General features: G+C 47.7%; 1 protein-coding gene and 1 long non-coding RNA gene across 2 annotated transcripts in view; one reads left to right on the forward strand and one right to left on the reverse strand.

The window, feature by feature from the left end:
- On the reverse strand, positions 1-1,911 carry TIGD5 (tigger transposable element derived 5; the record flags this gene model as incomplete). Its single annotated transcript, XM_079982826.1, has 1 exon — positions 1-1,911. One exon carries the CDS (start codon positions 1,909-1,911, stop codon positions 1-3), a length of 1,911 nt encoding a protein of 636 aa, XP_079838952.1.
- A 3,766-nt stretch (positions 1,912-5,677) lies between these two features.
- Positions 5,678-10,327, forward strand: part of LOC307220579 — a 71,762-nt gene continuing 67,112 nt past the window's right edge. The window contains exons 1-2 of the long non-coding RNA XR_013840945.1: positions 5,678-6,996; positions 7,422-10,214. This is a non-coding gene — a long non-coding RNA (uncharacterized lncRNA). The remainder of the gene's footprint in view (positions 6,997-7,421; positions 10,215-10,327) is intronic.

The raw sequence follows: 10,327 nt of genomic DNA on the forward strand, positions 1-10,327 counted from the left end.
TTAGCTGTTTTGCTCTGAGCCGCCTTGCCATGAGTCTGGTTCAGCTGCCTTCTGCAGCCTTTGTGCCATGCTGATGAAGGACCGGAGCTGGACCACCTTCAGCGTCCCAACTTCCTGGGGATCCTGGCTCTCCAGCCAGCGCAAGGCCTTCTGCAGGCCTTGTATTGCTTCCCGGGCAGTGGGCAGCGGAGTATCTCCCATTCCATCACTCCCGCCACCTCCACCATCTCTTGTCCCAACTATTTCTTCCTCCTCCTCGCCTTCCCCTTCCTCTGTGTCCGGAATAACATCATCTAAGTGGAGCCAATCGGCCACTTCCTCTGGAGCCAGGCGCTTGCAGGTAAGGGCAGCCAGGTGTACGAGGTCAGCAAAGTCCAGGTTGTCCACACCTGCAGAGGCCTCTCCTGACTCCTCCTCTTCGCCTCCAGAGTGGGGCTCAAAGGCCGCACGCAGGCCAAGCAGCCAACATTTCTCAATGGATCCAGCCGGGATGAGATCCCAAGACAGGCCAGCTAGGCAGAGCATATCCTCCAGGAGAAAAGAGCGGCCAAAGTCCAGCTCTCCGCCAGGTTTTTCGGACTCCCCCACGGCTGCTCCTCTCGCTAGGCACGCCACGGCCAAGCGCAACAACTCCCGCTTGTACAGCAGCTTGAAAGCCGACACAACGCCCTGTTCCAGCGGCGGGAAAATCCGGCCTCTGCCTCCGAAAGACCCTCCTGCTGCCTTGGAAAGGAAGAGCGCTCGGATGGACCCGTCCGCAGTTTGAAGTTGGGGCGACTCCTCGGGGTGCACAGAGGGGCAGCTGAGCAGAAGGACGGCTTTCTGCTGGAGGCAGCTGCAGCGCAAAAAGCGCTTCACGCTAGGCACGAAATCGTCGAAGAACCAAATCCGCAGCAGGGAGCGGCCCAGCCGGGCCCGGGGGCTGTAGCGGTAGCAAGCCGGGAGTGTCTCCCTCTTGCGGCACCGGAGGCAAGGAGGGTCCCGCAGGCCTCCCACCACCAGCGGCTTCAACTTGTGGGAGCCAGTTAGATTTGCGGCGAGCAGGACCGTGACCCCGTCTCCCGCCCATGATGGGAGAGGCTGTGGCAGTCGGGCCTGGCCTGGCAGCAGCTTCCAATAAAGCCCGGTGATGTTAGCGTTGTAGATTTGGTCGTCGCTGTAGCCGCCTTCATCTGGTGGCGCAGCAGCCGTGGGCGGACGGGTATGGCCGGAGAAGGCTGAGCAGGGGGAAGCGGTGTCCGCTTCGGCTCGGAGGGCAGGCGTGTCGCCCGCTGCCCCTAGGCCGCCCCCCTCGCGTTGGCTGGAAATGCCATGCCGCTTCTGCCACCGCCAGAACCACCCGTGGCTGGCCTTGAAGGTGCACTCGGGCCCGTAGATCTGCCGGGCAAAGGCTTCGGCCTGGGCCTGGATGGCCGGTCCGGAAAGCAGCACGCCGTGCTGGCGCAAGGCGAGGAACCATGTGTAGACGGCGCGGTCGATCTCCTCCTCGTTGGCCAGGCGCATCTTCTTGCGGTGCGTGCCCACCTCGCCCCCTAACTGGTCGAGGAACCAGCGCAGCTTGCTTTCGTCCTTCAGCCAGCCGCGGAGGGTGCCGCCGGGGACCCCGAAATCCCGGCACACCGAGGCCTGCCGCTCGCCCCTCTTCACGCGCTCGATGGCCTGCAGCTTGTCCTTGATGGAGTAGGCTCGGCGGAAAGCCATCTTGGATGCTGGCAGAGGGGAAGATGGGGCGGCACGGGGGGCCCGCCTTGCAAGGTCGTCGTCAGGCTTGCCGCAGGGCTGGCGCAAGGAGCCTGCAGGCTCACCTGGCGCTGGTGGCTGTTTCATGGGGGAGGCCTGGTCCCCCTCAGGGCTGCCTGGGGCCCCGATCCCTTCCACTGCAGGGAGGAGGGCACCTTGCCCCCCTGCCATGGCGGGCTCCCGTCAAAGCCCCTCTGAGGAAGTGCCCCAAACAAGCGAGAAGTAAGCTTATTGGGGGGGGGGCATAAAGCCAGGCCGCGGGAAAAGCGGGGCGCGTTATATCCGGGGAGAGCTGAAAAGCGAGGGAGGGGCGGAGCGGCCGCCTTTGTCTTCTCTGCCTCTCTCGCCTTCCGATAGGGCAGGCCGGCCGAGAAGGCGCATGCGCCGCGGGACAGCTCCCTTTCCGTCCCCCCCTCTTCTCTCCATGGAATCTTCCTCTCCTCTGCTGCTCTCCCCCATGTTTTGCCGTCTGTTGGACTCTCTCATGCGCTCTTTTGGATCGTTCCAACCTGTCGAAGCCGGGGAGGGGAGGACCGTCCAGAGAAAGAAACTGGGATTTCCGCCTTCTAAAATCCGCAAGTCTCTTTCACCGGATATGTTGCCTTTAAAAAAACCAAACAGAAATGCTCTTTCTAAAAAGAAGCTAAAAGTTCAGCCTCACGCTGCCGTCATCCTGTTTTGCCTTTTCACTCCCCCCCCACCCACTTTCACCGGACCGGGCTATTCCATTGACGACCCCTCTGGTAGGGGGGGAAGAAAAGAAAAGAAAACGGATTAACTTCACCTGCACATTGATGGCCGTTAGTAAGATTATTAACACCCACTCAAAAAAAAAAGCCCCCCATTCACTACTCCATTTGCTCCGCGGCTCTTCAACTTCCTCCTTTTCCTTTCCTTGCACCCATTCCCTCCCCCCACCCCCATTTCCAAGCGGGGATGGCGCGTCCCGAGCGGCCGCGTTCCCAGAACCCCCCGCGCGGCGCGTGCCTTCTCTCTTTCCTCAGGCGGAGACCGCGCGGAGCGGAGCAGCTGCTGGTTCTTCCTCTCGGGTTCCCCCCCCCTGCAAAAAAAGTACCGTTTCCCTCCTCTCGCCTAACGGTTATTGCGTGAGTAGAGACCATTTCTTCTCACGGGGGGGGGCGGAGTTGAGAAGGGGTTGCTAGGCGACGCTTTACCGGCAAAAAAGAGGGGGGGCCCTAATACTTCAAAAATGGGCTTGAGCTGAAACCGCCTCCCCCCCCCACGTCCCATCATGCACCGCGGGGGCCTGATTTCTCTATTTCAGTGTTTCCCAACCTTGTGCCTCCAGCTGCTTTTGGACTACAATTCCCATCATCCCTTGCCACTGGTCTTGCTAGTCAGGGATGATGGGAGTTGTAGTTCAGAAAACAGCTGGAGGCACAAGGTTGGGAAACACTGCTCTATTTCTCTTCTCCCTCCCCCAAATATGGAAGCAGGAGGGAAGGGGGGGGGAGAGAAGGGCGCCCCTCACAGGTGGAATGGGAACCCAGAGGGCCATCTAGTCTGACCCCCTTTGCTTCAGGGGTTTTGTGTTATTTTCCTGGTAAGAAAATTATTGTGTTGCCCGATAACAAATGTTGGAAATGTTAAGAGACTAAAGGTACATTCTTTCACCTTTGGTGGACGTGCTCAAGGATTAAGACATTCTGGGAGATGATCTATAACGAAATGAAAAAGGTATTTAAATATACTTTTCTGAAGAAACCAGAGGCCTTTCTCCCGGGCATGTTCGGCCAATTGGTGCCAAAGAAGGATAGAACTTTCTTTATGCATGCAACAACGGCAGCAAAAATACTTACTGCAAAGTATTGGAAGACACAGGATTTACCCACCCGGGAAGAGTGGCAGATGAAGGTGATGGACTACATGGAGCTGGCGGAAATGACTGGCCGAATCCGAGACCAGGGAGAAGAGTCGGTGGAGGAAGATTGGAGGAAATTTAAAGACTATTTACAGAAACATTGTAAAATTAAGGAATGTTAGAAGGAGGCTGGAATGAAGCTATGTGGTTTCAGCAGAAATGTCATAAAGGATTAAGTAAAAATGGATTGGTAATTAGTGAAAGAGGAGAATGTAAAATTATAGTATATTAAGGTAAATTTTTAGGATAAAAACAAAGATGGAAAGGATTTGCTGAAATATCTAATTGAACTAGAATACAAAAAAAGGAGGTGTGAGGAGGTCAAGGAAATAAGCAAAGGAAAGAAAGTTATGTAAAGGTTGGATTTGTGGTTTTTTTTTCTCTTTTTGTCTGTTTTTGTGCTTTGTTTGTTTAACTTTTTCTACTTTTCTTTTTGTAACCTTTAAAACTTCAATAAAATCTATTTTTTAAAAAAGAAAATTATTGTGATTTTTTTTTTCTTACTCCCACCCCCCACATGTATGGAAGCAGGAGGCGGGTTAGGAAAAAAGCCCCTTTTATAGATAGAATTGCAGAATCGGGAGGAGATTCCTTAGGGATCGCCTGGTCCACCTCCCTTGCCTCCTTCTTCCTTTCTTTCCTGGCTAGAAAATTATTATTATTTCTTTCTTTATATCCCACCCTTTCTCTCTCCACCCCCCACGCCCAAGACCAGGTATCAAGGCAGCTTACACAAATTAAGACAGCATGGATAGCATTTGAAAAGCTAAAGTAAAAAACATGTGAAAGGTGGTTGCTTAAAAGTCATTGAACTCAAATGGAATTGAAATAGTGGCGTCTTTATTAATCTGGCTGTATTTGTAGAACAATATTTAAACACCTCTTAAGTGGGGTACACAAAAATGCTGCCATTTGCGCTCCACCCCCCCCCCCCTTCCCTATGTTGTTTCCCTCTGTCTGTTTTAGATTGTAAGCCCTTTTAGGGCAGGGACCTGTCTAACTTGTTAGTAAGGCACCATACGCATAGATGTTGCTATAAAAAAAAATAGTAATATGTGGCAAGGTGAAAAATGCAATTTCAAGAAGAGGGGTGCTTCTCTAGCACTGGGTTATTTATTTCTGCTTTTTTTTACTCCACTTTTCCTCTCTGAGGAACTTAGGATGCTCTTCCACTCACCCCTGTCTTACTATTGATATGGTCGTGAGTTGGATTGTAATTGGCCCAGAGAATAAATCTGAGAGGTTGCTGATCCAAATCTTGACTATGATTTAACATTGTAGGCTGCCTTAGGCAAGTGATTGTCTCTTGGTCTTAAGTTGGAGTGATAACTGGTCTCTTCTATAGCATTGCTGTAGCACATTGGTTATAGTGTCTAGGAAGACTTGGGTTCAAATTCTCAAACAGCTGTGAATCTCATTGGCTGGTCTTGTTGCGTGAGTCACCATCTCTCATCCTTGCCTAGCACATGGGACTGTTGTCTGGATGAAATGAGGGGAAGGAGAGCCATGTATGCTGCTTTGAGCTTCTTGGAGGAAGGGTAGGATATTAATGTAATGTTTGTGAAGCCCTTTCAGTTCTTCAAAGTGCTAGGTAAATGCCAAGTTGCAGGGGTGTGCAATCAGCCATTTTGGCTGCTAGTATTTAAAGCTGGTTTTCGCCATTCTAAATCAGGCTGCTATGCCATACTCACTGACCACCTGACTGCCTCTCTTATGCTGACCTATCTTATGGGTTCGGAAGAACTGCTTTGCTGAATCATACCCAAAGGCTGCTTATTCTGGCATTTTCCCCTCAGACAGTGGCCTTATGGATGCTTTTGAAATGCTTCCAAGCGAGGCATGCAGGTGATCACTTCCGTTTGTCATCATTTGCTAGTTGGAGGTGAAATGTTTTCAGGCATAGTCTTCTGTTTTTGCCATTCCTTCTGTTAGCCCATGGTAGTCCTGTCTTTCATGAACTTGAATAATTCCTGAGGTTGTTTCGAAGCAGCTGTGAGCCAACGAAACCTTCCACCAGGAAATATGTAAAGCTGTACTTCAAGAAGTTTGTGGATGCATATACAGTGGTACCTCGCAAGACGAAAAATGCGCAAGACGAAAGAGTTTTCCGTTTTTTGAGTCGTTCCACAAGACGAATTTCCCTATGGGCTTGCTTCGCAAGACAAAACGTCTTGCGAGTTCTTGCGAGTTTGTTTCCTTTTTCTTAAAGCCGCTAAGCTGTTAATAGCCGCTAAGCCGCTAATAGCCGTGCTTCGCAAGACGAAAAAACCGCAAGACGAAGAGACTCGCAGAACGGATTAATTTCGTCTTGCGAGGCACCACTGTACAAAAAACTGCATTTTCTTACTAGGTGGTCTCTTGCTACATATGTGATCTTTTCTGCTCGCAAGTGAACTGTTTGTGATGGAGTCCGAGGTGTTCTCAAGAGGAAACTTTATTTCACACAGTGCTCTCTGCAGATCTCTGCCACCCAATGATTGAATTATTTCACCAACCTTCTCTAGCCCAGCTGCTTCAATACAGCTAAAGAAATGTAGCTGCATTTACTTCCTAATAATGTGAGGGATTGTTTCTGGTTTTTGGTTTGTTACTGCCCCGTCTTAGAAACATGACTGGTTACAACATCTGCTGTAGCTATAAAGCACTGCAGCATTCCTGATTATCTCTGCCTGTGACAGTTCTATCTTTGCATTTCCTGCATTCTAACCACTGTTCCGTTTTTAATTCAATGTTCTTAACTACTGTATGCTATCTTAACTGCTTGTGGGTCATACATATTTTTTTCTGCCCTGCATTAAATGTTTGCTGTTGGATTTCCCTTTTCTTTTTATAGCAGTATTTCCTCTGTCCTTGTTCTTCTCTCTCCTCCCCCCCCCCCCCATTTTGAGTTTTGATTTTAAGTGGCCCTTAAAACAGAATGCTGGACTATATGGGCCTTTGGCCTAATCCAGCAGGGCCTTTTTTTTAAGGTTCCTACCCTTACTGTTGTGTTGAGGGTTCTGGTTAAGAAAAAGGACAGGCATCTCTAACCTGACACTGACGGAATACCTTTAACCAGGATTGGGAAAAACCCAAGTGCCTCAAGACCTGGTTACATATTTTCTCAAATGTTCCCCCCCCCCAACCATCAAAACTAAGGTAGTCATTATTTTTTAAGCTAATGTGCAAATCTTTACTTGAGGAATTTGTAGTTCCACCACCCTCGGAAGATTGGAGCAGGGAGGTTGTTCCGGACCAGGGCATTCTCTGCAGTAGCCCCTAAGTTGTGGAAATCCCTCCCTACAGAGGTGTGTGTGTAGCACCTTTGTTATACATCTAACAGTCTTTGACACCTGAGATGTGTCCTTTCAGGATCCACACTATTCCTGCAATTTGTTGTTTAGTCGTGTCCGACTCTTCGTGACCCCCTGGACCAGAGCACGCTAGGCCCTCCTGTCTTTCACTGCCTCCCGCAGTTTGGTCAAACTCATGCTGGTAGCTTCGAGAACACTGTCCCACCATCTCGTCCTCTGTCGTCCCCTTCTCCTTGGGCCCTCCATCTTTCCCAACATCAGGGTCTTTTCCAGGGAATCTTCTCTTCTCATGAGGTGGTCAAAGTATTGGAGCCTCAGCTTCACGATCTGTCCTTCCAGTGAGCATTCAGGGCTGATTTCCTTAAGAATGGATACGTTTGATCTTCTTGCAGTCCATGGGACCCTCAAGAGTCTCCTCCAGCACCAGAATTCAAAAGCATCAATTCTTCGGCGACCAGCCTTCTTTATGGTCCAGCTCTCACTTCCATACATCACTACTGCAATAGTAATTAGTTTTAACTGTTTTAATACTGATTTTTCAGCATCTGTAACTTCCGCTGGGACCTTGCTGGTGAAGGGCAGGTAATAGATTTAAATAATAATAGCTGATTGCCGAAGAATTGATGCTTTTAAATTATGGTGCTGGAGGAGACTCTTGAGAGTCCCATGGACTGCAAGAAGATCAAACCGATCCATTCCGAAGGAAATCTGCCCTGAGTGCTCACTGGAAGGACAGATCCTGAAGCTGAGGCTCCAATACTTTGGCCACCTCATGAGAAGAGAAGACTCTCTGGAAAAGACCCTGATGTTGGGAAAGATGGAGGGCACAAGGAGAAGGGGACGACAGAGGACAAGATGGTTGGACAGTGTTCTCGAAGCTACAAACATGAGTCTGACCAAACTGCGGGAGGCAGTGGAGGACAGGAGGGCCTGGCGTGCTCTGGTCCAGGGGGTCACGAAGAGTCGGACATGACTAAACGACTAAACAACGACAGTCATAATACATTTTCCTTTTCATTATGTAGGCTTCTGAGGGATTCTCTATTATGGTAGCCTCCTGCTGTAGAGGGTGGAACTTGCGTGTTACATACAGGGGAGAGAGCTACCCTTTGGGAGTGGAGCAGGTTTTTCAAGAGTCAAACCCTTTTTTGTTGTGCTGAGTTTCAGATGTTTCCACTTCTGCACAATGCCATAAACAGCTTCTACTTGTCTTGTAGGATTGTGCTGTGATGGTGGGTTTGAATCCCTTGGTCGCTTTACTCTTTGGCTAGTACGTTTCTGGAAACAAAACCATCTTAACTTTCCTGTTTTCTGTCTTTCTTTCTTAATGCTATCCTAGGAACTAAAAAAGTAAGTACTTGCTCACAATATTCTTGGTCCTTTGCTTGCTTGACTTACTCGAATGAAAAGTGATGCCCAGTAAGGCAGATCTACTAGGCTTGGCTTTTAAAGTATTTAATAGCAATTGTGGCATTAAGTATTTATATTGTACTTGTGTCTTTCATTTTGATGCTAAGGCTTTTGTGGAGGAGTGGATAGCATCTTATTTCAACAAAAACAGCAGGAATGCAAAATTACTACTGTCTTCCATCATCTACAGCCTCCTAATGGAAAATACGTCCTCTGCTGCTGATAATCTGAGGTGTATTGCCTTTTAGACAATTGTATATTGGTATTAGATTTTACCCAGCTCTTTTACAAAAGCTTGGTAGCAACTACTGAAAAAATAAGTGATTAACAGAATACCACATCAAAACCTATTTAAAATAAATCCACATTAGCTTTACTATGGCTGTTGAAAGCCAGCCCAACCAAGAAAGCTTTTTTAGGCTGCCAGAAGGTATTCATGCTTGACATATCTCTATTGTGATTTCCATAACTGTGTAGTGACTGCTGATTAACCTCGCAATATATATAATTAGCGCTTATACTAGGCGTCATGTACAGTACAGTTCTGGGGGCATTCCTATCAAAACCGGCAGGCTCAGAGGAGAGGGCAAGGCCCACGCTATTAAACTTTTATAACCATAATCTTAGCATCTCTCAAACAACACAAAAAAATAGCAGTTAATTATATTAAACTTAAAATATGCATTTAAATAACCCCACCTACTGTAAAATATTGCCTCCTTTTTGAAACACCAGTTTCGCTCACTGGCTTAAAGCAATTGGCTCTAATTCTGCTAATCCCAGAATAAGATGAAACATTTAGGGGGAACACCATGTAAGCACCCTTTCTTTTTAAGGATTTGGGTTTTCAAACAAATTGTCTATGCAGTTCATGTAGAAAAAACATGCCCGTGTCTCAAAGTGTGTATCCCTTTTGAGATAATCCAAGTCATAACTGAAATAATTTCACAAATATATTTACTGCTGCTGAATCCTTTTAGCTAACAGCTTCTCTCATAACATTTTCCAAAGTGATAGCCCCAATATTTAGCATTTTGTAAGTCACCTGATTTTGACTTTAAGATGGAAGGTTCACTGCTTCTGTTATGTGCTCTTTGACACTTCAAGCAACTGGAGAATAATAAAATTAAACTCTTCTCCCCCCCCCCTCTCACTGTTCCTTCTCAAAATATGGCTCTTTTCTCCAAATTTAATTCAAGTAATTTGTGGCTGTGGAAGAATCCTATCTATCTTTTATGTCTTTGTCAGCCTTTTGTTAAAATCCTTGTTTTTTCCCTTCTCCAGCTCTTTCCCCTGACCCAAAACTGTAGCTTACTCTTTTACGCTATTGGATGCTGCTTCTATTTCTAGGGGAAGCTTCAATATTCCAAATTCTCCCCAAATCCCTTATCCCTTGCACTTCATCAAAAGGTCGTGGAAGAGTTACCACGAGTGCAAGCACTGTTCCCACTTTGCTCCTCCCATAATACAAACTGGAAAAGCAAATCACAATTTCTGGCTTAGCACGGTGTTCGGATGAGGGATCATGGTTTATTTCACTCTCCCCCCCAAAATAAAATAAAAAATCTGCTATGTGAATCCTAAGATGTGCATTTTGTTTCTTGGCCATGGCTTGTTTGAGCGACACAGACCACAATCCCTGGTTTGGACGTAATGCTAAGCAAGGAATCATGGTCTCTCCTGCTAGTACTAATGGAGCAACAAAATGGAAACTATCTCCACCTTGACAATAAACCATTAACTATGGTTTACGCTGATGTGCGAATGCAGCCAGGGTTTCATGCAGCTTCTGCCATGTATGGGACAACTGGCTAATTCCCTTTTTATGCAACGTTAAAAATACATTAAAACTAGGATTCTGAGGTTACTGTAAATATGGGACCTACTTTGTGCGATGTGCCTGTTTCGACATTCATTATATGCACTGGGAGGCCATGTGCAAGGAGAGGCAAGAGGTTTACTCCCATCAGCCACTACTATTCATCCCCTGAGATGGCATTGT

This window comes from Podarcis cretensis (assembly GCF_951804945.1).
Source record: "Podarcis cretensis genome assembly, chromosome: 7".
NCBI lineage: Eukaryota > Metazoa > Chordata > Lepidosauria > Squamata > Lacertidae > Podarcis > Podarcis cretensis.